The sequence below is a fragment of the Pipistrellus kuhlii genome, unplaced genomic scaffold (assembly GCF_014108245.1).
Source record: "Pipistrellus kuhlii isolate mPipKuh1 unplaced genomic scaffold, mPipKuh1.p scaffold_m20_p_39, whole genome shotgun sequence".
NCBI lineage: Eukaryota > Metazoa > Chordata > Mammalia > Chiroptera > Vespertilionidae > Pipistrellus > Pipistrellus kuhlii.
Genome location: NW_023425539.1, coordinates 3,947,892 through 3,975,158, shown reverse-complemented (window position 1 = coordinate 3,975,158; position 27,267 = coordinate 3,947,892). Strand labels below are relative to the sequence as shown.

Genomic DNA, 27,267 nt, shown 5'->3' with positions numbered 1-27,267 from the left:
ACAGGTTCCCCGTCAGAGGTGCTCCCAGCCCCTCATGGGCCTTACAGAGCACATGGCTTTGAAGAGGAGGCTGTGCCTCTCTGGGCCTTCCCCTGAGCACATCCAGTCTGGCAGAGGTGGGGAGGGTTTTGGAGGAAAACCTTTGAAGTGACAGTGCCAAGGCCAAGAGGATCTGACGGTGTTCAAGAAAGAAAGGAGGGGTCTGGAGTCCAGGAGCTGGATAGGTTCAGAGAAGGTTCACATCCAGCTCCTTCTACTGAGGTGAGCAAGAAAATGCTTAGGTGCTCCGAGCTGGCTTCACCCAGCCCAGGTGCCTGGAGGAAGGGCCAGTGGGCAGACACCTGCATGGCAGAGAACAGTGCCTCCCGCTGCTGGGGCCTCAGTTTCCAATAGAGAAGGGGCTTGGGTGGGAGGGCCTCCCAGTTCTCTTCTCACTCCAAAGTTTGCTAAGTCCAGGCAGCTAACTTACTGCTTGCCTTGTGTGTGTGCTAACTTGAGCTCTGGATGGTGTGGGGGCGGGGCTCTGCCGGTATGTGTTTGTCTTACACTAGATCTGTATTATTAGTCGTGGTGGCGGAATTAATATCCCTAAAAATAGATGGGTAATAATGAGCATTCCTTCTGATAATGATATGTCTAAGCATGAAAGGCCTGTAACCGAAGAAATAGTAGAATCTCGTGCCGTCGTATGCCCTCACTAAGGTGGGCATGCAGCTGGGTATAAGCATTCCTGACCACCCCCATGGGGAGCACCCAGGGAAGGGCAAATGGTTGAAGAGGAACGATCTCAGCCACCATTCCTCTCCTGAAGTGCCACGTGCCGGGGACCCCAATAAAGGAGGCAGGAGCAGCAGACAAGATGGTGTCGGTTTTTCTGCTTCTCATTCAGTTCCCAGGACAGCCAGGTGAGGTATGTAGGGAAATGATGAGGTTCCTATTTTATAAAGAAGGAAATGAGGTTCATTCCTGTGACTGGCCCACGCTGATGCTGGGAGAGGATGTTTGTGTGCTCCTTGGTGAGAAGGACTACTTGTGAGGGCCACGGGGGGTGGAGGGGAGCCTTCTGAGATGATAAATGTCAGGCTAAAGTATGAGGTGAAACAAGGGTTCTGGCATCCCTACTGGTCATACAGTTCAAATGCTCAGCTGCCAATCAGCACCACAGCCAATCAATTCTGCAGCCAGTGACCAATACAGCCCACAGGAGGCTGGGGGTGGGACTACCAGGCTCAGCCTTGAGTGACTTCACATGGAGGAAGGACTTCTGGACCACGGATCAGCAGAGTTAATGGGTACTCAGCCTTAAGGAGCTTCCTCCCATTCCCTATCCCATTCTGTCACTTCTCTTCAGCCAATGTGGCCGGAGGAAGCTTGTTTTCAAGAAGGATGAAGGCAATATTTCATAATCCAAGAAAAAACCCTCCTGTTCCTTCAGTCTCTCCCTACATCACCATCTATTCTTTGGTCCTTTTCACAGCTGGACAGATTGAGGGTTAGAAAGAACTTTCTTCCCTGGAAATCATTGTCTAAATCCCCAGACCACTGCGCTAATCCTGGGAGGACTAAGCAGACAGGAAGTCCCCACCCTCAGGAGCCCAGCAATCCAGTCAGGCCCCCCATGGTTCTAGGTCACCTTGGCCACCTACAAGGGCCTTGCCATGCCTGTTCTCGCTGTCAGACACAGGCCTGCCCTTAAAAATACCCGGGGGAGGTGGGAGCTTAGTGGCATCTTCTCCCTAAATTGCCCATCTAAGGGTTTCACTTTTTTTTTTTTAATTTTGCCTCCCCCTCCACCCGCTAATCTTGGAGGGCAAGCTGACCTTGCTTCTGGGAGCAAGATCTGAAGGTGGGCTCACAGCTGCAGAGCCTGGACTCCAGAGTAGGCAGGAGGGAGGGAGGAAAAGGCAGACCGTGAATGATATCCAAGAGCAAAAGATCCTATGGGGACTGGGGGTGTTTAGATGGGAGGTCTCCAGAAAAGGGCGTCTAAGGAGTAGGGGGAACCCAGTAGAGTCAATCTCTCAGACTAGGTGGTCATAGCAGAGCAGAGAAGGGGTCCTGGTAGATATGTCTTTAAAAAGGATGAATGGGTGCTTCCCCCTGCCCCCCTTGAAACCAAGCATTCCTTCCTTCCCATCTACCAATAAGCATCCACAGGCAGGTCAAGGATTCCCATCAGTCTGTCTATTTATCCAAGCACACTAGCTGCTATTTGTTCATCCATCTGCCTGTCTGTTTACCCATGTGTCCACCTTTCCATCCAGTCATTTGTCTATCCATCAATCTGCCCATCCATTGACCTGTCAATTCCATCCATCCATCCATCCATTCACCCACCAATTCATCCATCAGCCATCCACCCATCCATCATCCATCCATCCAGAGAGATCAGGTCCCAGTTGGTCTCCCCAGAGCTGCTGGGAAGGGCCTGTGGTCCCATGGCATTTATGGGGCATGTGACCTGCCTGCCAGGCCTGGGGAAGCAGCCCCGCCCCAGCCCTCAGGCAGGGGGCTGGTCCAGGCATGTGGGAGTATTTATACCTCCATGGAGGCTGCTAGGGTGTTGCTGGCCTGATGACTCCCTGAAGCCGAGATGGTGGCCATGGCCCAGAGCCCACTGTGAGTGCTTGGATCCAGCTCCACTGGGGACCAGGCTGGGTGGCAGGGGCTGGGGACCGGCTGGAGAAATGGAAAGCTGCCCAGAGGTGTTCAGGGGTGGTGGAAAGGAAGGGGTGCTAGGCAAAGGAGAGCAGGAAGCTGTTGAGGTCAGGCATCCGCAACAGGGGGAGGAGGGGTGAGTCCGTTGCCATTTACTAGCCTCTGGAGGGTCCCTTGGCAAATGGCAGGAAGACAGAGCAAAAGGACGAAGATTACAAGGGAGATTAAGGTTAGATATCGGGAAGAACTTCCCGGTCAGCCCCGGGCACGGAAGGCAGTTTGGGAGCGTTTTCAGGATGGGCATACTGAGTGATGCTCCAGGACCAGCCTGCTTCCAGAGACAGGGCAGGCGGAGGACGACTGGGATGGCTTTGGGGGAGCCCTGATCGGGGGATGGAAATAACTCGGCTACCAGTGTCAGGGGCTCAGATTTGAGGAAAGCAACCAATGGAGGACAGAGCTGCTCTTCATCCTTTGTTCTTTTCCACCCCCTTCTATCTGTCTGTCTGTCTGTAGCACTTCTTCAAGGCACTTTCATCAGATTTCAAGGCAGGAACAGCTTCCTGAAACCCAGGCAGAGTCAAGAGTCAGAGGGGCCAGAATTTTGGCCTCAGAAACCCCAATCCTGGTGAGAGGAGAGAAGCTAGAAATCCCCTCCTCCTTGGCACTCTCAGATTCTGAGTATCCTGGGGTGCCCAAGCCTCAGGAGGGAGCCCCCAGGCCCTTCCCTGCCACCCCTGAGTAGCTAATTGCTCCAGGGAACCCCTCCCAGCAGCTAGGCGGGCGGAGCCCCGGGTGGGGCCACAGGCTGCACTGGGCAGGGGCCCCACCCCTCGTAAAACATGCTGCCGCAGCCAGCAACAGAAACCATTAAGGCGGAACTGCACTGTCTCCACCTCACTCATAAAGGGCGGGGAGGAGGCACCCCAGGTAGGATGCACCCCAGGTGGGAGGGAGTGTGGAGAGCCCAGGGAGGCCCTCCGTGTCCCTGTGACTCAGCTGCCCACAGGGGATTCAAGGACAGCCCCCCCCCCCCCCCCCCGCAAAGGGAACCTCCAACCTTGCCCCCCACCTGCCACTCTGTGAGCAAGGAAGCTGAGGTGTTCCCCAGGTGGGGCCGTGTGGTGTGGTGGTTAAAGCATCCTAGCTTTGAAGCCTGTGTCTGAGTTCTGGGGAGCGTAATTTACTAGCTGAGTGAACTTGGACAAGTCTTGGTGAACCTCCCTGGGCCTCAGTTTCCTCATCTATAAAATGAGGGTGATGATACAGCACCTCCCTTCTAGGGTATAATAACTCACCCAACCGTTCCTGGTCCCCTTGAGGAGGTCCTCAGGGAGGCCCGTCCGGAAGGCAGAGCAGGGAGAGGCCCAGCTGACAGCTCCGTGGACCACAGACACATCCACTGGACCAGCTGCAGCATCTTTAGATGCAAGTAATCCCAGTGCCTCGTTTTACTTATAAGGGACCGAGTATAGAAAGGGGAAGTAACTTGTCCAAAGTCACACAACCATCAAACCCTGTGCCCTCTGACCCTCAACCCAAATGGCCCCTTTTGCCTGAGCCCTGACACGCGAGGGAAATGGTCTGAGAGATGGGGAAACGTGCTGGGTAGAGGGGGTGCAGGCCTGGCTGCTTGTGAGACAGGCAGAGAGTAGGGATTCAATACGATTCATTGCCGATCCTGATTTAGGCATTCTGGGAAATTTCTTACCTGTCATGTTCCCTACTCAGGTGAGACAGCCATTTCTTTCTTCCCTCTGACCCCAGGGAAGATCAAGTCTGCTTCTTTCACCTCCATCCCTGCCCTCCCACTCCCCAAGGATCATGGAAGGAACGAGGAGGGTAGACAGAATGCCCAGATACTGAAAGGTTTACCAAGGTTGTACCCCTGGAGTGTGTGTGTGTTTTGGGATGTGGTTGGAGCTCTCAAGACCTGAGAATCGATAGATGTGGTTTTCAGTTTTAGCTCTGTGGTCCTGGGCTTGTCACTTCTCCCTGGGCCTCAGTTTTCTCCCCTGAAAAATGGGGAAGGGGGACAAGGGGGGCTTTGATTTATCATTTATAGTATTTGCTAATTTCTGTGGGAAAATACTTCCGCCACGGCCAACTTGGGCTGATTTCGCTGAACGTGGGGTTGGGAAGAGATGGACACAATTGGCTCTTCCAAGCCCACAGCTGCTGGCTGCAGCACACCACTGCCTGCTCCCCTCTGGGGCGAAGGGCAGATGAAAGGGGGTGATAGATACAAAAGCACTCCATAAACTACAAATGCGGAGTGGTGATAAGGACCAACCTTAGAGAGGAAGGGACCCCAGGGCGTATCGAGAGCCCTGGCCTGGCTCCCGCCCAGGAAGGGGGAGCCTGTGGATTGGGGGTGTGGGTGCCCACACTAAATGGCAGGGTGATGAGAGCCATCGTGGGGTAGCTCCCGGGATCTGAGAAAGGCGAAGAGCTGACTGGACCTCCTGCATTGGTTTGCTGGTGTTTGCACATGCACATCCTATTGTGCATGTAAGATAAAGGTCAGCCGTCAGAAAAGGATTCCTTCCGAATGCAGGTGCCATCAGAGAGGCCTCCTGAGAGATCCAAAGCAACAGTCACTCCCTCCTTCTTACTCTAATCCCTGGGAGTTATTGTGTTTTTGTTTTGTTTTTTAAAATTTACTTTTATTGCCAAAACCGGTTGGCTCAGTAGATCGAGCATCGGCCTGAAGACTGAAGGGTCCCAGGTTCGATTCCAGTTAAGGGCATGTACCTTGGTTGTGGGCACATCCCCGGTGGGGGGTGTGCAGGAGGCAGCTGATCGCTGTTTCTCTCTCATCAATGTTTCTAACTCTCTATCACTCTCTCTTTCTCTCTGTAAAAAATAAAAAAATATATATATATTTTTAAATTATTTTTATTGATGTCAGAGAGGAAGGGAGAGGGAGAGGGAGATAGAAACATCAATGCTGAGAGAAAATCATTGATTGGCTGCCTCTTACATGCCCCACACTGAGGATTGAACCGAAATCTCGGGCATGTACCCTGACTTGGAATCGAACCATGACCTCCTGGTTCATAGGTCGATACTCAACCACTGAGCCACGCCAGCTGGGCTAATCCCTGGGAGTTTCCACAGCCATCCCACCTGAGGGGAATGGCTAAAATGACCTCTGAGGTCAGAGAATCAAGAGGAAGGAAGTTTAGCTTCTGCAAATAGGGTAGGAGGATGTCAGGGAGATGGAGGTGGACGGCAGGAAGAGGAATTTCCTCTGCTCTGCCTGCTCCCATAACTAGAGTTTATGCTTTAAATTAACTCTGTCCCACTCTTAATTATTAATCATAGCTGTCATTTATTGAGCACATACTATGCATTAAGCTATTTACAAGCAATATTTCATCTAATCCTCCAGGAAGATACGTTTTATTAGCCCTATTTTACAAATGAGGAAACTGAGGCCCAGGGAAGGAAGTTAGGCAACTTGTCCACCCAAAGTCCCACAGTTACTGGGATTCAAATCCAATCCTGACTCTAGGGCTTCTGAACTACATCATCCAACTTCATCCAACCTCAGGAGTTCCACCAGCTGCTCCAGGTTGTGGTCAGGAGCCAAGGCAGCCTCTTCCCTCTCAGTGAGCCCTCCCCTCCCTGGACAGGAGCCCCCTCTACACCAGACAGAGCCCCTCAGCCTCACCCCGGAGACAGGAGGGTCCTTTGGCCTGCAGGTGGTGAAGGACCCCTCTTTGCAGGATTCTGTGATCTTACCCAAGTCACTTGACCTCTTCTCTGGACCTTCCTTCCTTCTTTGTGAAACAGAGCTTTGGCTGAGGCAACCAAAGGGGTTCCATAGTCACCAAATCGGGGGTCATTGTTTTTGTTTGTTTGTTTTTTCGTTTTTTAATATAGTTTATTGATTTTTCACAGAGAGAATGGGAGAAGGATAGAGATCTAGAAATATCGATGAGAGAGATACATCGACCAGTTGCCTCTTGCACACCCCCAACTGGGAATGTGCCTGCAACCAATGTACATGCCCTTGACTGGAATCGAACCTGGGACCCCTGAGTTCGCAGACCAATACTCTATCCACTGAGCCAAACCGGTTTGGGGGGGGGGGGGGGATGCCATTGTTTATAAAACCTTCCTAGAGGAAGCCCTGAACTGAGGACCATTCAAGGACATCTACATTCTCAGCTCTCTCTAATCCTGTCCTGGGAGCTTGGAAGGTGGAGGGGGGAGGGAGAAGTTGGCCAAGCCAGGGTATGAAAGTCATGACTGAACAGAAGCCTTCAGCTAAGGCCTCTGACATGCAGGAATTCAGCCGGGGCTCCAGACAATGTCCTGGGACATAGGACTAAAGCAAGGATGGGGGGGAGGCAGATGCTACAAGGGTCCTTCTGGGAAGGCCAGACCCTCAGGAGGCGGTGCGGCCCAACCTGGGGCTCAGAGAGGCCTCCTGAAGTTCATGTCTCAGGAGCAGAGATGGGGTCTAAGTCCCGTTGTGGTCAAGCTGAGTGAAGGCCAGGCTGACAGGGCAGCTGCCACCTGGGCAAGGGCCATAAGCCAATCTCCCCAGGCCTGACAGTCCTGAAGCAGCGAAACATAGAGTCTGGGGTCAGAGGCCACGGCCACAGTTGGCCAATGAGGCCAGACGTGTGACATGTGTCTTTAAGCATTTTCTATGTCTGGGCACCTTAGACCCATCATCTCACCTAATCTTCCTGACAGCCCTTTGAGGTGGGTGCACAATCCCCATGTACCAGAAGAGCCGAGAGAGAGAGAGAGAGAGAGAGAGAGAGAGAGAGAGAGAGAGAGAGAGAGAGAGAGGGAATTACACAGTTTGTTCCAAGTCACCCAGCCAGGAGGTGACACCACTAGGATTCAAACTCGAGTCAGCTGAAATCCTAAACCCTTGCTCTCCACCACATTTTATTCTGCCTCCGGAGAGGGGACCAGTCACCGCTCGCTGTGGGGGGAGGGCCCCCGTCCCAGCCTTGCCGCTGGAGGAGCGGGAGAACGCCTCGGGAAAGCAACTCTGGACCAGGGCCAAGTGTGACAGGCAGGCCCCCGCGGTCCAGGAGCTGTCCAGGGAGCCGGGGGCCAGACCAGGCGGTCATGCGGAGCCAGAGATGGGCTGCCCTGCCCCTTGGGCCCCATGCCTGCTCCACCTCGGTGTCCAGTTACGGCCAGCTCGGCGCTTCCCCGGTCACGCCACATTTAGCACTGCCGAGTGAGCGGGCGCCTGGACATGGAGATGGGGCGGGGGAGACTCTTGAAGGGGCGGGGGAACCTCCCCCGGGGCCCCCGCCTGGACCCCAGCGACCAGGATCCCTGGAGGGCTTTGGGCAAATGCTTCCCCTTCCTTGTCCCTGTTAACCTCCTATCAAAGGAGACAATTGAGCAAAGATGTTCTAACCCCAAGCTGGGCACACGGAGTCACCAAGGTCATTCCTCCTTCCCACAGCTCCTAAGAGAGCAGTTATCCCGTTCTGCTTGAGTGGGTGTCAGGGAAGAGGGATAAGTACGAACCTCATGCTTTTCTTGTTGCCTGCCCCGCCCCAGCTTTCCCCGCTCTGACCCCCACCACATGAGGAAGCTGTAAGACAGACTCCAGAGTCAGACAGATCTGGGTTCGAATCCTGGCTCTATCAAGGACTAGCTATGTGACTTGGGCCAGCCACATAACCCCACCGGGGCCTCAGTTTCCTCCTTTGAAAGGTGGGATTAATAATGTGCTTTCCTCACCGGTGTTCTAACAAACCAACGAGAAAATTCTCCAAATCCTGTGCACAGCGGCCAGCCCAGAGCAGGCAGCTGTAAATGGTAGCCTTTAGCAGAGACCACCTAGGTCAGGAGGAGCAAAATCAAGAGAAGCTGCTCTTGGCAGATGGTGGAGAAGGAAGGCAGAGAACTGAAAGGTTGTGATAGTAAGAGCCAGACTAGTCAGCCATGTGACAACGAGAGCTGGCATTGACTGAGCACTTCCCATGTGCTGGGCACTGGGCTAACGACTGCATTTCCGTGGGTGCAGCATGCCCGGGAGGGAGGCCCTCGCGCTCCCCCTGGTGTGATGGTGATAATGCTGAGGCTCAGAGAGCTTCGCTGGCACAGCTCGCCAGGGAAAGCCAAGGCTGGCTTTGAGCCAAGTCCTCATCCACACAGCTATGCTGGGGCCAGAGTTCTCGTACAATTCTGGAAGGTCTGAGCAGAAAGAGCCCCCAGCTATCATGGAATCTAAGTCCCTAGGGTTTCGAACAGTGAAACGACAGCTCAGAAAGGGCAGCAGCCAGAGCCACATGTGAAGGACACAGGAGGAAACAGCACACGCCGGACGGTCCACAGTGGACCAGCGGCACATGCCCTGGGCCAGGCCAGGCTCTCAGTGCCAGCAGCAATCAGGTCCCCTCGGGCTGTACACTGGTCTTGAGAGCCAGACCAGGGTGCCCGAGGATGGCACCACAGGCCTCTGCCGAGGGCTGGTCATCTGCAATTTGAGGGTCACTCCCACCTGGGCCTGGCCCACTTCCTTCCTTCTCCAGCTCCCCTTCCCCTCAGGACCACCCACTTGCTCAGCCACTGCACAGAGACCACTAGCCCGGTCCTTCATTGTGGAGAAGGAGCCGGAGGCAGGGTCTCGTTCACTCTGCAGCTGCAGAGTCCAGAGCAGCCCAGCCCTCCCTCCGAGGGGGGAGGGGGAGGCTCCCATTGTTTCATTTTGCTCTCTCCCCACCAGTCTTCTCTTTCTGGGTGTCTTCCTTGCTCTCTCTCTCACGTGACCTGCTTACTTCTGTTTCTAATGTTCTCTCAGTTTCTCTGTCTGTCTTTCTCATCAAGATGTTGGGCTGGAGTCAGGATCCCAGCCCAGGGACGGGGTGGGAGTGCAGGTGGTGGATTTGGGATTGGTCACCCCGGGACACTGGCCCTCATTCTCATCACAGCCGGCTTTCTTCGAGGCCAGGACCGGGTGATGGTGTCGCTACTCCCGCCGCAGTCTGACGTCACGCTGCAGGGCTCCACCAGACTGGAGGGCGAGCCCCCAGGGGACCTCATGCAGGCGCCGGGCCTCCCAGGCTCCCCTGCCCCACAGAGCGTAAGTACCTGGCCCCTGGGCCCGGGCTGAGGCCAAGCCCCGAGGGCTGCGTGGGAAACAGGTGAACCATCACCCCCTCCCTCCGGGGACCTCCCTGGGGTCTGTCTTGTTCCTTCCGCCAGCAAACAACCACCCAGTGACTCCAAGACCCAGAAGTATTCAGATATAATTATTCCTTCAGGCTGGGGATTTCCCAGAGCAGGAACGTGCATCCATCAACTGGGGTGCCCCAGACTTAAGAGCAGTGTACCCTCATCGTATTGGGGCTCCCAAGGGCAGACTAGGTCTCCTCTATCATATGGAGGCTCCCAGAGCTCAGCCTCAGACCCCCTTTACCCAAACAACGGAGTAGGATCCTGGTCCCGCCTCCACTCACAGGCCTCTGCCCTCTGTCCTCCCAGAAGCACGCCGGCTTCAGCTGCTCGTCATTTGTGCCCGATGGCCCTCCGGAGAGGGCACCCTCACTGCCGCCGCACAGCCCCAGCATCGCATCCCCAGGCCCTGAGCAAGTCCACTGCGCGGCTGGTCCTGGCCCCAGCCCTTTCCGGCTCTCACCCGCAGACAAGTACCCCAGCTTCAGCTTTGAAGAGGGCCCAGCAAGCAGCCCCGGGCGCTTCCTCAAGGGGGGCCATGTGCCCTTCCACCCATACAAGCGGCATTTCCAGGAGGACATCTTCCCCGAGGCCCAGACCGCCCTGGCCCTCGACGGACACACCTTTAAGACCCCAGGGGTGCTGGAGGCCTTTGAAGAGATGCCCGTGGATGTGGGGGAGGCTGAGGCCTTCCTGCCCGGCTTCTCAGCAGAGGTCTGGTGCAATGGGCTCCCCTACTCCAGCCAAGAGCACAGCCCCCAGGTCTTGGTAAGTACCAGTGGGCAGTGGGCAGCCCACTTATCCTCTGTGCCCGCTCCCAGCAGCCCAGATGAGTCCTCAGAGATAAAACTCCCCGCCTTCTCTTCCCAGACCTTTTCACTCAGGTTCAGTGTGTATCAAGCAAGCTCAGAGACTTGGGGCCTCCAGGTCAGCTAGGAAGGGCCTGGCCGGCATCGAGGAGACAAGGTGGGGTAGGCAGGTCAGGCTAAGGAAGCTAGCTGGCAGCTTCCCAGTGGCTCCTGAGTCAGGATTCCAGTGTGTGACTTCTGTTTGTTAAGTGTCAAGAATCCCCAGCCAGACAAAGATACACCCATATGCAAATGTGAGGAGAAAAACACATTCCAGAGACCAAGAGAAAGGGTTAAGGGAGGAGCCACGGAATACAATATTCCCCTCTCCAGCATCAGCTTGCAGAGTTGAGAGAGGACTTAAGTCTTCTCAAAGGGTACTTCCTGGCCCCATTCTTTGCCCAGAGAGGGACCTGGGTATGTTTGTAGAAATATCTTGAAAGCGCTTGGGAATGTCAGCATGTCGGTCAAGGCCACATCCTCCAGCTGTGTGACCTTAGGCAAATCGGAGCCTCATTCAAAAAGTATGCTTGCTAGTATCTGCCTCATAGACTTGTTGCCTTGGGAAGAGAAAGCTAAAAGGATCTTTGCTCCCTTCTCCCCAGCTTTGGAGATGCCGGAGGGGGTGCACACTGAGCTGGCACAGCCTGGGCTATGCCTACTCTAGATGCCCACCAGCCCTCCCCACCTCTTGTTTTCAAATAGGCTCCCATCCCACCCCCCAACCACCCCAACAAAGACCTGCTTCCCAGGCTGGGAAGATACGGAAAAGGGTTGGGCACCTACCAGGTGTGGCCAAGACAGGACCTTTTTCCAGTTCTGGAGCCTTTTGATGGCTTCCCCTCAGGCCTATGGAACACGACAGCAGCTCCTAAGGAGGCACCGTCATACCCACACCCAGTGTCCACTCAGCGTCGGCCCCTGGTCACACTGCCAGGCGATTTCTTTCAAGCGCCCCATTTAATCCTCACAACAACCCTCCAACCCTCCACTATCTCCATTTTGCAAAGGGGTAAACTGAGGCTCCGTAGAGGCCCAAGTGACTTGTCCCTTGGCCTGTAAGAGGTGAGGCTGAGACTTGAGCCCACGCCCTTACCCGCTGCGCAGTGGAGAAAAGCTCAGGTCCAGAGGCCCACAGCTAGCTGGTCGACTCCCTAGATGACCTGGGCACATCAGTTCCCCTTCATGGGCTTAGCCCCGTCATCTGCCAAATGAGGGGTTTGGACACAAGGCTCTTGGCCCTTCCAGGCCTGAGATTCTATGATTATGGCTATCTCTGCATCAGCAACCCCAGGGCACACCCAGGAAGAGCTCACAGCTGATTTGACCCTCTGGGCCCAGATGCTGGTTCCCGGTTCCCTCGTAACCCCAGGAACAGCGGTCCACCTCCTCCAGGCCTTGTTGACCTTCCAACCTTGTAGACCTCCCTGGCCCTCGCTCTGTGCTCTGGGGAATCTTTCTGAGGGCTCTTTGAGGGGCTCACAATTCATGGGAAGCCCGAGTCTGGCCACCACCACTGGCAGGAGCTACAGGCTCCCTGTGCCAGTCTGAGAGAGTGCCACAGGCTCATGCAGACCAGCAATGGGGCATATTCCCGGGAGCAGGGAGCAAAGGCTTGAGTGGGGGGTGGTTGGTGGACAGAGCAGAGAGAGGACTCATTAGCCCCCTCCAGGGAGCCTGCTGGAGCCTCCTTGGGCTTTGCAAAAGAGAAAGTGGCAAGGCCTGAGTCCTCAGCTGGACCATTCTCTCTGGTCACTTCTTGTGCTGGCCTCACCATGGCTCTGCAGTGGGAATTCCAGAGCTGGGCCTTTCCCGTAGTGTCCTTTTCAGACCTGTTCTAAAAGGCTGGGGCTCTGAACCAGCAAGCAGGCCCTGAGCTCGGCTTGTGCCGTTCCAGGGAGATCTCTGCCCTACCCCAGCCTCAGTGAAACCATTGACAAACCTCCCCACTTCTCTGGACAGCCCAGTCTCAGCCCTTCACCTGCAGAGAGCACTGCTGGTTCCAGCCCCAGCTCCACCGCTAATTTGCTGAGTACCCTCAGAAAAACCCCGTCTTCTCTGTTCTCTGTCCTCCAGGAATAAGTTTTGGGGGAGGCAGAGAAGGGGCTGTTTTTGTGAAGGTTTAAGACACAGACCAGAGGAAGGGAGAAAAATAAGGCCTAGCTCAATCATCTGCTTTTTCTTCCAACAGGGGTCGGAAATCAAGGTCAAGCCCCCAGCTCTGGAGCCTGGTCCTGGCATGTACTGTTTCCAGCCCCCCTTGCAGCACATGTACTGTCCCTCGCAGCCTCCCTTCCACCAGGTGGGTCTGGGGCAAGTGGGCATGCTTCCCCAGAGTCTCAGGATCCTGTGTGGGTATGAGTGGGGGACGGGGGTTGTATACATCTGGGTGGGCAGCAGGGCCTTCCTTAATCCTCAGGCTGGGCCAATGGGGGTGGGGGCAGGGTTCATGGGGAGGGAAGCAATTGCCCTTCTGTAGGGGGTTGGGCGGGGCTTTTCTGAGACCCAGGCAGTACCTGAGAGGTCTCAGAAGAGAATGGGGCTGAGATTGGGGCAGGGACCAGATGTGAACCAAAAAGGGAGGGAGGAGGAGACGCAGACAAAGATGAGGCCGAGAGAAAAGGAGTGTGTGGGGTGACACACACAAGGCTGAGCAGGGCGGGGAACAGCGGACTGCCACCCCAGTCGGCCACCATCTTCCCATGTGGCCTTGGCCTCAAACCTCCTTTCCGCTCAGACAGGGTGGGACTAGGCATCGGGTTAGGGGACCTTCCCGCCTGGAGGCTCCAAGTCCCCATGACCTTCAGCCGTTCCCCCCTTCCTCACCTCACTGCCCAGCTTCAGCCCCTCCTAGATGTACAGGATGCCAAGTAATTGCCCCACACTGGCATGGGATGGTGGTTTTTAGAAAGAGAAAGAAAGAGCCCCAGAGCAGGTAAGCAGCTCCCAGGAGTCACCGGGCAAGACGGAGCAAGTGGCTGCCCAGCGCCCAGCTCCATCCACCTGCAGCCTGGCACTGAGACAGGCCCTGCTTGTGGAGCAGGTTCTACTCCCAGCCTTTTGGCATTGGCCCTGATCTTGGCCCAGCCAGGGAGGCAGGCACGTGGCGGAGGGGGAAGTAGCCAGGCTGCTTGCTTTGTGGGAAAACAGAAAGAGATGGCAGGAAGCAGAGGGGACACAGGAGGAGTCATCCCATGAGGGGCCCCAACTGGAATGGTCACAGCCTTCCTGAGGCCCCCGGTTTGATCCGGGGGAGAGGGTGCTCCTGAGGCAGCCTGGGCTGCCAGGGAATCACACAGCAGGGCTAAGGGGCTCCCAGACCTTACATGGCCTCACCATGCCCGCCCTGCTTTGATGCCCTCTGCGTTCCGCACCCCGACCTCCAAGATGGCCGCACCCGGGACTTTATGGGGCCTGCCGAGAGGGTGACTCAGGCTCTACGTGCTGCTCGGGTGACCTGGAAAAAGCACACCGGCTTGAAGCAGATGGGGGAGTCAGAGTCTCCCTTCCCCCTGGCCCCCATAAAACGCCATCCCTGGCACCACAGCCACTCCCTTTGCTGTAAAACCACCTCCTACCCCCACCTGCCCACCACCATGACCGGCCCTTTCAAAGAGCCACTGAAACTCATAAAAGGTGGCAGTGCCCAGCAAACGCCCAGGCTGGACATCCCACTTCCGGCCCAGCCGCTCCAGGAGATTCAAGGGAGGCCCGGAGCACCTGCCCAGGAGGGCGTGGAAACCAGGAACTACACATCGCCCTTCTGGAGCAGCCAGGCGGCTATCCCATCACCATGGCAACCAGGGTACCCAGAAGGCCTCAGAGGAAAGTGCTGGACCAAGGGAGCTTTGAGGCCTCTGAGATCCCGAATTCTAGAATGTGGATCTTTTCACAGGATGTCCACCCCCCTTAGCCAAGCCTCTCAGGTAGCTCTGCCATAGGAGCCTATGACCATGAGTGGTGGAGCCTAGGACCAGGGAGAGAAGAATCTAGTCTCAGCTCTCTCTCTCTGTATATATATACAAGAATGAGGGAAGGGGCCCCCCCCACCCTCCATCCTTGGGAAGGATGGTTACCATGGCAACCACTCTGCCTCCTTTGACCTCTACAGTACTCACCAGGTGGCGGCAGCTACCCTGTACCCTATCTGGGCTCCCCACACTATCCGTACCAGCGGATTGCACCCCAGGCCAGCACTGATGGGCACCAGCCACTCTTCCCCAAGCCCATCTACTCCTACAGGTATGTCTCCCAGCCCTCCTGGGTGGAACAAAGAGGGTGAGAGGACCCTGGGGAAACTGAATCCTCGTGGTATACGGGTAATGGTGTGTGGGGGGAGGGTAGAAGGAAGTCATAGCCAGTAGGCTTTCAGAGTATGTTGGAGAAGGGATTTTTTCATGGGGACAAAGGGATAGACTAGATCCCCTCTGATCACTTGTCTAACCCCGGGGAGCCATGTCTGTGGCTCAACAGTAGATCTGATGTCCTACACAGTTCTAGACTCCTGGGGCCCAGGGCCGGGGACTGAGAGTTTAGGAGGGATGCTTGCCCCCCTACTCCCACCCTCCCTCCCCAGATACAGAGAGAAGCCCCACCCCAAAGCTCTGCTGGGAATAAGTGAGGAATGAGGACTGCAGATGGGACTCAGTTATCCAGCATCTTCCAGATCTGGTGCACCTTCTCTGGGGCCAGGGTTGCAAACGCCAGGCCAGCAGCACCCAGCCTGTCTGGGAGACCGTATATCTGAACTTTCCTTCATTCAACCGCATTGACTTCCTATGTGCCAGGCCCCACGTGGGGTCAGGTCATTAGCCAGTGTGAGCTCAGGGGAAGGAAAAGGAACTAAACAGCAGCCAAGAACAGAGGAGCTGGCGAGAAGGTGGGATGATATGCAGAGAGGAGCACGTGCAATCCTCGCAGTCCAGCAGAACTGGGTTCAAGTTCAGGCTCTGGAATTTACTAGCTGTGAAACCTCAAGCAAATTATTTAATCTCTCTGAACCTTTGTTTATTTGTTTTAAAAATAAAAACCAGCAATATTCGGGCCTCTGGAAGGATTAAGTGCAAAAATATGCCTGGCACATTGTAGAGGCTCAAAAAAAAAAAAAACAACCTTCATTCCCTCCCTTGCTACCTATCCAGCATTTCTGCAGCTGGCTGAGGGCTGACTGGTAATGACAGCTTCCATTTAACGAGTGCTTCTATGTGCTAGGCATCACCCTTAATCCTCACAACTCTGAGGTAGCTATTACATTCTTTACTTCAAAGCGGGAGGAAACGGAGGTTCAGAGAGGTTAAGGCACTCACCGAAGGTCACACAGCTAGTGAATGGCTGAGCCAGGATGGCAGCCCAGGTCTCTCAGACTCCACAGGACCCTCATATCTGTAATTCCTGGCTCCAGTAAACAGGTTTTCATCCCTTCTCCTTTACAACCTCACAGAGCCTCTCGCCCATTCATTCGGCAGCAGATACTCTCTCCTCAACTACTCCAGCGGGGGGCAGAGGGTTTGGGGGAGACTCCGGGCCTGGTCCGAGGTTAACACACTCGGGGTTTTCTTTGCCTTCAGCATCCTCATCTTCATGGCCCTTAAGAACAGCAAAACTGGGAGCCTTCCTGTCAGCGAGATCTACAATTTTATGACGGAGCACTTCCCGTACTTCAAGGTGAGCCCAAGACCCACTCCCACCCCCACATGCCTAGGGGCTGAGCAAGCCAGGCCTCTCTGGAGCCAGAGGACTCCCTTGAAAGGTGGGAGAAGAGTGAGAATGAAATCCAGGAGAGGGTTTGCCGCCACCCCCCCTCCCCCCATGCTTCCCCTCGTCTCTACTTCTGAAGGACAGAGTGGAGAACAGAGAGCTCAAGCCAAGCACGCAAGGTGCCACAGCAGGCTGGGGTCAGACCCCATGCTGGCAGAAGGTGGCCATGTCAGTCCTGTTAGGCTTCAAGGTACATCCACCTACCCCAAGCGGGGAGGGAGCTGAGGGAGAAACGAGAGGCTGTCCCCACCCCTGCCCCCAGGATGCCGTAGGGCTGGAGGAATTTGGGCAGGAGCTGGCCAGCCAAGGTGACATGGATGCTGGGACCGCAGAACCCATTGCCTTCCAGGGAGAGATTAGGATCTGCCTCCGTGGGCGGCAGGCTCAGCTGCAGTTCTGCCAAAAAGCGGGGTGTGGGCTTCGTGGTCTTTGCGAGTCCCAGGGAACTGGCTGGCTCGCCTCACCTTCCCATGACCAGGATCCAGTACCCGTCACTCACAGAACGGGCTTCTGGGGTCTCTATCCGACTCCCTCTCTGGAGGCAGGATAGATGCCCTTCTCTCCAGATGGGCGAACACATCAGAGAGGGTGACCCATCTGGTCAAGGTCACTCAGCAGGTGGGACTAATTGCTAATTCAAGCTGTTTGGCTTCACACAGCACAATTTCCCAATTTCCCTTCTCTGCACGCCCCCAGACACCTGAGCACAGACCGTTTCTCCTGAGGTGGGTGCAGGGGAGATCAGAGCTTGTAAGGACTTCTGCACCCTGGCGGGTACAATCTTGTCTGCTACTCGGGCAGCAGGCGGGAGCTGAGGCCCCGGCAATCAGAACTCAGCTCCACCTGCCAGTGGGTGATGCCCAGGCCCATGTCTTCCCGACTGCCCTGCCTGGGGATAAGTTGAGGCTGATATTCAAGCAAGTTTGTACTTGCTGAGCGGCCATCCGATGAGTAGTGGGCATGATGGCCAGAGTGGTCTGGCCAGGAATGGAAAAATATGGCCATCTACTAGAGGTTCTGGAAGGAGAAAGAGGGGAAGAGAGTTGTCTCTGGGATTCGAGAAGCAGAAAAGCCGATATCCAGGGTTTCCCCTTCGCCCCAGCGGGCCAGGGAGCGGAAGTCTCCCTAACCTCTACCGCCTTTCGAGGTTCCCCTGAGACTTTAAGGGGCTGGGCCAGAGAGAGGGAAGTGAGGGCCCTGCCCGACTCCTCTCAGTCTTCCTCCCGACCTGGCCCCCAGCCCCTCCCTGCATCTCATCTTCCTGGCTTAATTATTTTTCCTGGGAGCCGTGTAATCCCTGTTTTATAGAGCCGAAGAGTGAAGAGGTCTGACAGCTTTTTTTTTTTTTTTTTTTTTTTGTTCCAGTTGTTGTTCTTAGCAGTTGCATCACTCCCTCGTTTACATTTGACTTCAGAGAGAAAGCATCTTTGAGGATGGGGCGGGCCCAGATGGTGAAGCCACCCTATGGGGTGACCTGGGCTGGGCCTTTAACTAGGGGACAGAGTTGGAGCCTGGGCTCCTGTCACTGCCTCCTTGTGTGATCTCAGGCTAGGCCCTTTCTTCTCTAGCCCTCAGTTTCCCAATCTGTAAAATGGTCCGGTTGAACCAGTCGGCGCGTAGATTCTCTCCCGTTCGGACACTTCCTCTCAGAACCACCTAAGGGGTTCATCCAAGATTCCCTGCCCCTTCTGCCTCTCACTCCCTGTTGGAAGGCAAGGACGGAGAGGACCCTGGAGTGGGCAGCACTCATGCCCGAGGCAGCTGAGGTGGGCGTCCTGTAGCCCCATGAGTCAGGCTTGTGGGATTGGGGACATGTCCAGCCACTGGACGTAATTGCTAGTGCTGACCATCCATCTTCCAAACAGGAAGTAGCCGGGGTGGGAGCTGCCCTGGCATCTGAATTCACAGATTTATGGGGCTGTAAAAGGGTCCAGTGCCCATTAACTCTGCCCATCAGACGACACAGCCTCTACCAGTGGGGACTGTCATGGGAGTTGAAGGTGAATCCCCAGGTGACTGATCTGGTGGCTCAAGAATGCTTCCTTGTGACCCCAGGAGCCTTGGGGGGGTAGGTCATCTCAACCAGCCCCCTGCCCCAGACCAGCTGCCCTTAAGAAAAACTCTGTGGCTCCTGCCAGCAGCTTGCAGTGTCGCTGGCATCAGAGCCCAGTTCTGCTGGGCATGATTCAGCCCGGCTGCTCCCTGGGGCGAGTGAGCCGGGCAAGAGGGAGTGGCCGCCCCTCATTCAGCAGAAACTAGGCCCTGAAAGGGAGAGGGGCCCCACTGGCCAGAGCAAACTCTGTCCACAGTCACCCCTTCTGGGCCCAGGCCCGGCACAGAGCCTGGCACTGAGCTGAGATGGAAGGACTGCGGGTGCCTCCTGGCACCCCCGCCACCGCCTCTCACCCCACTGAGTCAGCCTAATGGTTTTTACAACCCTCCCTGGGCACAATTACTGCACCGGTGACATGACCAGGCCTCCTAATGGCTGTTTATTCTGTTGGCACGAGCACCACCACCCTGAGGGCTGGCCTCCCCACCAGGGCACGCCCCCTTGGGCACACTCACACCCACGTACACATGCAATCACAGATGCCCACACACGGCAGAGACTTTCTCACACACGCTCATCTTCAGGGACACATCCTCACGCTCGGGAATTTACAGACTCATACCCAGGAGACAAGCTCACACCAGGGAGGCACACTTAGGGACATGTGGGAGCTCATACAACACCTCCACCCTCACACACACACACACACACACAAACACACACAGAGCAAAACTCAGGTAAACACACAAATGTATGTGCAACAGGGCACACCCCCAAACCCCAACCTCACCCAGCTTTCTTCTCTCCTGCATCTGCCCCAGGGGGGATGAGGCCGACCCAGGAGAACATTCCAGAGCTTCCTCCTCTTTCTCTCTCCTAAGTTGGCACCAGAGGCCTCAGAGCTAAGAGTTCCCTTTCCACAAAGGGCTCCAAGCACAGGCTCCATGGGGAGTGGTTCGATTCCAGGGGCGGGAGGGGCCTAGGCCTCTTTATGAGTCACCCGGACCATCCAGGGTTGGGTAGGAGAGAGGCAGATTTTAGGTGAGAATAACTTGTGGTCAAGGTTCCTGCAGCCCTTCTCCCAGCCCTTCCCCCACCAGCTTGGGCTGGGTGCTGAGGAGGACCAGGCCCAGAGAAGGCGGCAGTCCTGTGCACGGTGGAGTTTTCTGAAGCCCAGACCCAGAGCCAGCTCTGGCTGCCCGATCCCGGCCTCATCTCTTGTCTTGCTCTGCCCCGGCAGACGGCGCCCGATGGATGGAAGAATTCTGTCCGCCATAACCTCTCTCTCAACAAATGCTTTGAGAAGGTGGAGAACAAATCGGGAAGTTCCTCTCGTAAGGGCTGCCTGTGGGCCCTCAACCCAGCCAAGATCGACAAGATGCAGGAGGAGCTGCAGAAGTGGAAGAGGAAAGACCCCATCGCTGTGCGCAAGAGCATGGCCAAGCCGGGTGAGGCAGGCGGTGAGGGGGACCCAGGGCTCCCAGAGCAAACAGAGAGAGGGAGGGGAAACTGAAAGAGGAGGACGGAGGAGTAAGGAGAGGGCCTGCCTGCAGGACCAGGGCTGGGGAGGGCTTGTGGGGGAAAGGGAGGTCTCATGGTCTCCCTCTCTCTCGGGCTTTTTCAGAAGAGCTGGACAGCCTCATTGGAGACAAGAGGGAGAAGCTGGGCACCCCGCTCCTGGGCTGCCCACCCCCTGGGCTGGCAGGCCCAGGCCCCATCCAGCCCCTGGCACCTCCGGTTGGGCTCTCCCAGCCGCTGCACTCAATCCACCCGGTTCCAGGCCCCATGCCTGGCAAAAACTCCCTGCAGGACCTCCTTGGGGGCCACACGCCCTCCTGCTACGGGCAGACATACTCACACCTCTCCCCGGGCCTGGGCCCTCCTGGACCGCCGCCGCCACTGTTCCCGCAGCCAGATGGGCACCTTGAGCTGCGGGCCCAGCCGGGCACCCCCCAGGACTCACCTCTGCCCGCCCACACCCCACCCAGCCACAGCACCAAGCTGCTGGCGGAGCCCTCCCCGGCCAGGACCATGCATGACACGCTGCTGCCTGACGGAGATCTCGGCACGGACCTGGATGCCATCAATCCCTCTCTCACCGACTTTGACTTCCAAGGTGAGCTGGGGGTGGGAAAGGGGAGGCGGGATGAAGCTGGAGAGATACACCTGGCGGTGTGGCCCGTCCCCTCCAAGTCTCCAGGCTGCAGCCTGCTCTCTGCCGGGTTTCCAGGCACTGAAGCAGGGAGGCCAGAGCAAAGCAGACAGGGGGTGTCAGGGGGGCAAAGAGGAATGCCCTCGTCCCCCTCCTGGTGCCTCCAAACGTGTTCCCACTAACCCCGTCGCCAAACTCCTTTCAGCTCTGGGTAGGCTGGAGGGGCCTGATGTTTCGTTCCATACTTGGCTGTGAGCGACTGATAGTCCTAGCATTCCCACAACCAGTTGCAACTTCTGAGTTCATCTTTTTAAATTTTAAGTATATATATTTTTATTTTAGAGAGGAAAGGAAATAGAAACAACAATGATGGGAGAAAAATCATTGATCGGCTGCCTCCTGCACTCCCCCTACTGGTGATCGAACCTGCAACCTGGGCATGTGCCCTGACCAGGAATTGAACTGTGGCCTCCAGACACCACCCAGGTTCATATGTCGATGCTCAACCACTGAGCCACACCAGCCAGGCTGAGTTCATCTTTTAACGCAGAAAAGGAAAGAGATCTTCCCCCTAGAGCAGTGTTTGCCAAACTTCTCTCATGATGAGAGTCACCTGGTGGAGATGTTAAACTACAGATTCCTGAATCCCAACTAAGATGTGCTAAACTAGAATTTTTGGGAACATATAGGTAAAAGTGTATACTTAACTAGTGCTCCCAAAAATTCTAGTTTAGCATTTCTTAGTTGGGATTCAGGAATCTGTAGTTTAACATCTCCACCAGGTGATTCTCATCATGAGAGGAGTTTGGGAAACACTGCCCCAGAGAATGTGAGGCCTCAGAAGCAGGCCGGTCCAGGAGAGATTTGAGGGTAGGAGTCAGCGGGGGAGGTCCTATCCATTCCACTCCACCTTGTCTGCTCCGTCTCTGCATGTGACCAGCCCCAAATGTGTCCCTCTGAACTCCAGTGCACCCAGGCCCTGGGACTGGACAGGGGGGGTTTGGTGGATTGTGCTAAGCCAGGCCTCCGACCCCCTGCGTACACTGGGAAGGGAATATCCACAGGCAGGTGGAGGCAGCCAGCCCTCCGAGAGCTCCCTGTCTGATGGGGAGATGGTACAGGCTTTAGGCAGCTAGATCCTCACCCCCCTCCAGAAGTGGGAAGCAGGCTCAGCGGCCTCCGAGGAAACTCTAGCCGTAAACATGTATTTGACCCCTACTCTCAGGCGGCACGCTAGTCGCCTTACATGTGCTTCCTTATATGGGCCTGCAGGAGAGGAGGGATTATTAAACACGTTTCACAGAAGCATGGAGGTTAAGTAACTTAACTCAAGGTCACTTAGCTAGAAAGAGGGAGAGCTGGGATTAGAATCCGGACAACTCAGTTCAGTATTTAGTCCAGGATCCTTCCATCAGATACCCAGGGCAGCCGCCAGGGCCTGGCCTGCCAAGATGCAGGTCACATGACATAAAGAAGGCTATGCGGCCGAAGCGCTATCTCCTCAGAGTAAGGGGCGCTTCCTGGCTCTGCTCCTGTCCCTTGAGCCCTGCAGGAGAGGAGGCCCAGGGAGCCGCGTCCAGCCGTCTCACCGGGTGGAGCGGTGCATTGTGGGAAGATCGTGGTCTGGGCTGCAGATCCTCCTTCCTCGGAGCCTGGGCGGCAGCCAGGGTGAAGAGTTCCTGGGGCTCCCTCCCCAGGCTGACCCTGGAGCACACAGTACCTGCATCAACCCCTCCAACAGGCAGCTCTCAAGTCCTCACCCTCTCCGCCCCCCAAAAGAGAGCCACACAGTCATCGGGCTATGGCTTTCAGACTATACATGGGAGGAGGAATCAGAGAGGTTTGGCGACCGCCTGGGGTCACACAGCTAGTGCCAGGGTCTGTTCCCCAGCAAATGTTACCCAAATGGTGCTCTGTTTAGCATGGGAGAGACAGGGTGGGGGGGCAGAACGGGGCCCCTTTGGTGGCTCCCAGTGATGCCTGTTCTATCCCCCAACTAGGAAACCTGTGGGAACAGCTGAAGGATGACAGCTTGGCCCTCGACCCCTTGGTACTGGTGACCTCATCCCCGACATCATCTGCAGTGCTGCCACCTCCGCCGCCTCCCCACTGCTTCCCTCCAGGGCCCTGTCTGGGAGAGGCGGGCAGTGGGGCGGGCGACTTGGCATCACCAGGCAGCGGGGGCTCGGCAGCCCTGGGCGACCTGCACCTCACCACCCTCTACTCGGCCTTCATGGAGCTGGAGCCCCCACCCCCCACGGCCCCCGCCGGCCCCTCCGTGTACCTCAGCCCCAGCTCCAAGCCCATGGCCCTGGCATGAGCCATGCCCAGCAGCAGCTCCAGCCTCGGCCTGGCCTGGAGGTCCCAGCTGGCCGCCCACGCCGGGCTCACCTTAAAGGTCAAAGAAGGAAAACTCTCCCTGTCCCCTATGCCACTAAGCCAACTTGTTTGTTAGCTGACAGCCAGGGGGGTGGAGACACCACCCAGGATGCTACCCCGCACACATTTCTGCTGCCCGGTGGGCCAGCTCCTCACTCAGAGCCCCCGAGAACAAGTGTCTGGGCGAAAACGTCACCCACTCTCACTCATCCACACTCAAGCCTTCATGCGCCTGTGCCCGTGCGCATCCACCGTCATTCAGCCATACACCCACCCACACGCCTTATATCCTGAGGAACCGGAACTGCATCACAGAGCCTGACTTCCTTTCTGGGGCAGCTGGGAGCTGAGGGCTTTGGTGACCGAAAGCTCAGAGCCTCCAGCAGGCCCAAGACCACCCTGATGCCCACATTCTCTTTGGGCCCGGCCCCCTCTAGGCATGATCTTCCCCGAAGTCGAGGTATTTATTCTCCCATCTTCATTCCAGCAGCCTGTGAGGGAGCAGGAGGCACGGAGCCTCTCCCCAAGTTGCCCGGGGACCCCCCGGGGGGCTGCTCTTTAGCAGCAATGACTCTGCCAGGCTCTGCCCATCCTCCGCATATGCTCTGTCCAGCCCCAGGGTGACACACAGGAGGGACCACGTCCACCCCAGGCCCAAACTGAGCCCAATCCCGACACACAGTGTTTGGAAACGCCCCCGCCCTTGGAAACTTGAAAGAGTCCTCTTCTCCCAGCCCTGGGCCTAGGAAGGGCCCCTCCGAGTCACCGCGGTCTCACTCCTTCTCTCTAAGCTCGTGTAGTTTAGGCCTCAGCTTACCAGTGACTTCCCACTGCCTAAGGCAGCCTGGGCATTCCGGGAAGGGAAGCCTGGCACAGGCGGACAGGGGAGCACCCGTGTCCCCTCTCTGACTGCTTGACAGACCTGGGATGCCCTTGGAGCTAGGGATGTGGCCCTGTGGCCCCGCCATGCCCTACCTGGAAGCCCAACCCCCACCTCGTGGGAGCCTCAGCCTACCATGGGCCCGGGGACGACAAGAGCCCACAGAGTTTGGCCTCCGGTGAGGCACGAGCAGAACCCTCCGTGGCCTGCCATTGTCCCTTACCCCGGAACAATAAAGCAAGTGCCATGCGGTCTCAGCTGTGAGCCTTCCTTCCTGAACCCCTCTCCCTGGGGAGGACGGTCGGGCCGCACTGACTGTAGATGTCCTCCTGGGCCTGTGACTTCGCCCCACCCTCACTCAGGACTGGGAAGCATCTGAGAGGACTTCTGACCAGCCTGAGAGGATGAGGGGGAATGTGGGTGGAGTGCCTTCCCAGGAGAACTTTCAAAGGGATGCAAAGAAGCAGCTGCCCTGCCCAGAGGGAGAGGATGCCCTCCCTTGTCCCCCCTCTGAGATCCACCCACTCTTCTCATTTCCTCACACAAGAAGGGGTCACTTCCCTGTCCAGGCTGTGCCTTCCTGCCTCCCATCTTTCCCTGGCTGGGCTCTGCCTTCTACAGGTGCTGGGGAACCCGGATCAGAGGATAGCCAGGTGCTGGCCCTGGAAGATGGTCCCTGGAGGATCAGGGGCCTACTCCACCCCATTTCAGGCTCACCTCCCAGGCGCCACCTGCAGACAGGCTGCTGTCGCCAAAGGGCAGCCTGAGCGGCAGCCCCCTACTCCGCCTGAACAGGCATGGGAAGGTGTAGGAGCCATAAGCACTTACAGGAGCCTCAGTCTTACCACAGCCACAGGTGGGGCCTCTGCTTAGAAAGTTCTTAAAGGGGCCATGCCTGGGGCCGGCCAACATCGCCTGCCTGCCCCAGAGGACAGCTCTGCAGATCTCCTAATGGAGGTACACCAGTACCTCCCAGAAGAGACTCTAAGGCTAGGTCCAGGCCTAGAGGGGTAGGGTAGGGTGAGGAGTGGGGGAAGGCATGGCCAGTCCATACCCCCAAGAGGAAGACCCACCCAGCCCTGGCTGTATAGGAAGGGGGTAAAGGGTCAATGTCAGGCCCCAGGTGACGTTACACCCCAGTTCTGACCAACCCTAGGCCTGGGTCTGAATGTCCAAGCCCCCAAGAACAAGGCAAGTGTTTAATGAGAGAACTTTACTGGGACCTGCTTCCTTGCCTCAGACTCGAACCCTGGGGCCTCAGACAAACCTACTTACACCTCCAGCCTCGTTGGTGAGCAGAGGACAGGTCCAGGGCTCCTCAGTCAGACCTCTGTCCCAGGGGCCCATTCATCACACCTGTGAGTGAACTGGCCCCCACGCAGCTAAGACAGGCAGCAAGTTGATAGGACTTTGAGCTTCTTTTGTTGTTTGTAACCAGACGTGGCCCTCTGGGCAAGTTCCTCTCTGAGCTGAGCTCCCCACTCACGCTCATATGCTGCCCTCTGCTGGCCACCTTGCACCAAGTATTCAACCACCATTTTAGGTGAGCAACAGTCTAAATGGATGCAGGGTCTGGAAGACCCTTTGGGGGAAATGATTCCTTTTGTTCAGGGGCTCTAAACCTGGATTTAAACTGGTTAGAATGCATGGGTCCAATGCAAGAAATTACACCTTCATTGTTACTCATCTCTACCTCAAATTTAGCATTTCCCTTGATTATGAATCAGCAACAAAGCACAGTGGCTTTAGTAGAAGCTGTGACTTTGCCATTAAGAAGAGAAAGCACAGCCGGGACCGGTTTGGCTCAGTGGATAGAGCGTCGGCTTGGGGACTGAAGGGTCCCGGGTTCGATTCCGGTCAAGGGCATGTGCCTTGGTTGCGGGCATATCCCCAGTGGGGGGTGTGCAAGAGGCAGCTGATCGATGACTCTCTCTCATCGATGTTTCTGGCTCTCTGTCTCTCTCCCTTCCTCTCTGTACAAAATCAATAAAATATATTTAAAAAAAAAAAAAAAAAGAAGAGAAAGCACAGATGTTTTCATATTACATTACAGGTATTGCAGAACAGATATAGATAGAGGTGTCTATATATAGTGTTTAATACGTAAAATATCGGATTACAATATATTTTATGTACATAAAAACCGTATTGCCCATATGCTTCAGTAGACAATAAGAAAAGGGTCAATGACACACAAGAAAGTCAAGCACCCTTGCTGAAACTGGTTTGGCTCAGTGGATAGTGTCAGCCTGCGGACTAAAAGGTCCCAGGTTTGATTCCAGTCAAGGGCATGTACCTTGGTTGCGGGCACATCCCCAGTAAGGGGTATGCAGGAGGCAGCTGATCAAAGTTTCTAACTCTCTATCACTCTTCTTTCCTCTCTATAAAAAAATCAATAAAATATAAAAAACAATAGTGCTTTAAAAAAAAGAAAGTCAAGCACCCTTGACTTTTGGTGCCAGATGTTGGGGAAGTGGAGGGTGGCTCTTAGGGGCTGGGCCAGGCTAGAGAGGAAGCCCTACGAACTTGACACAGCAGCTCTTCATCCGCTGGAAGGGAAACCTCTCAGCATTTCAGTGGGCTGGGCAGTCCCAAAGCGCACCCTGCAGGCCGGCTGGGGTGACATGAGCAGGTTGTCTTCCTCCAAATAGGGCTTTCCTGCTCAACCCTGTGGCAGGGTTTTTTCCAGCTGACATCAGAGACAGAATCTGAGCATGGTCAGACCCAGCCTAGTCTAGATCAAAATCAACAACTCATCATAATTACAGTCAGACTAGCTGTACCCCCTGCCCTACACCATCCCACACCCATCTTCTCTTCCTCCTTCTACCGCTCAGGAATCTCTTAGGTTCCTAAGGAAAGTGCGAGGAACTAAATACAACAAGTAGCACCTTAGCAGCCAGACCGATGCAGAGACATGAAGACTTAAAAGGAGGCAGGGAGGCCCAGGCAGTGTCGCTCAGTGATTGAGCAATGACCTATGAACCAGGAGGTCATGGTTCGATTCCAGGTCAGGGCATATGCCAGAGTTGTGGGCTCCATCCCCAGTGTGGAGTGTGCAGGAGATAGACAATCAATTATTCTCTCATCATTGATATTTATCTCTCTCCTTCTCTCTGTGAAATCAATAAAACCCTGGGATAAGTTCTCCATCTACCTCTCAGTTCTTCAATTTTCTCCATTAAGGAAATGAAGCAGGGCTGGGGGCAGTGTTATACATAGGACGGCCAATCCAGGGGGCTCCCCAAGGCAGCTTAAAACAAGAGCACTCCAGCCGAAACCGGTTTGGCTCAGTGGATAGAGTGTCAGTGGATAGAGCATCGGCTTGTGGACTGAAAGGTCCCAGGTTTGATTCCGGTCAAGGGCATGTACCCTG

General features: G+C 55.8%; 1 protein-coding gene across 6 annotated transcripts; it reads left to right on the top strand.

The window, feature by feature from the left end:
• Positions 1-520: 520 nt before the first annotated feature.
• Positions 521-24,148, top strand: FOXN1 (forkhead box N1). 6 transcript variants are annotated; one of them, XM_036408571.2, is made up of 9 exons: positions 525-2,619; positions 9,579-9,730; positions 10,135-10,590; positions 12,862-12,972; positions 14,782-14,912; positions 16,238-16,334; positions 19,721-19,928; positions 20,105-20,596; positions 22,633-24,148. In XM_036408571.2, the coding sequence occupies exons 1-9, from the start codon at positions 2,439-2,441 to the stop codon at positions 22,950-22,952; spliced, it is 2,148 nt and encodes a 715-aa protein (XP_036264464.2). In that variant the 5' UTR covers positions 525-2,438; the 3' UTR covers positions 22,953-24,148. The 6 variants fall into 6 exon arrangements, with proteins under 6 accessions (XP_036264468.2, XP_036264464.2, XP_036264465.2 ...); XM_036408570.2 differs by having other exon boundaries at positions 526-2,619; positions 10,132-10,590; XM_036408575.2 differs by lacking the exon at positions 16,238-16,334 and having other exon boundaries at positions 521-2,619; positions 10,132-10,590; positions 19,721-19,925; positions 20,374-20,596.
• Positions 24,149-27,267: the final 3,119 nt, after the last annotated feature.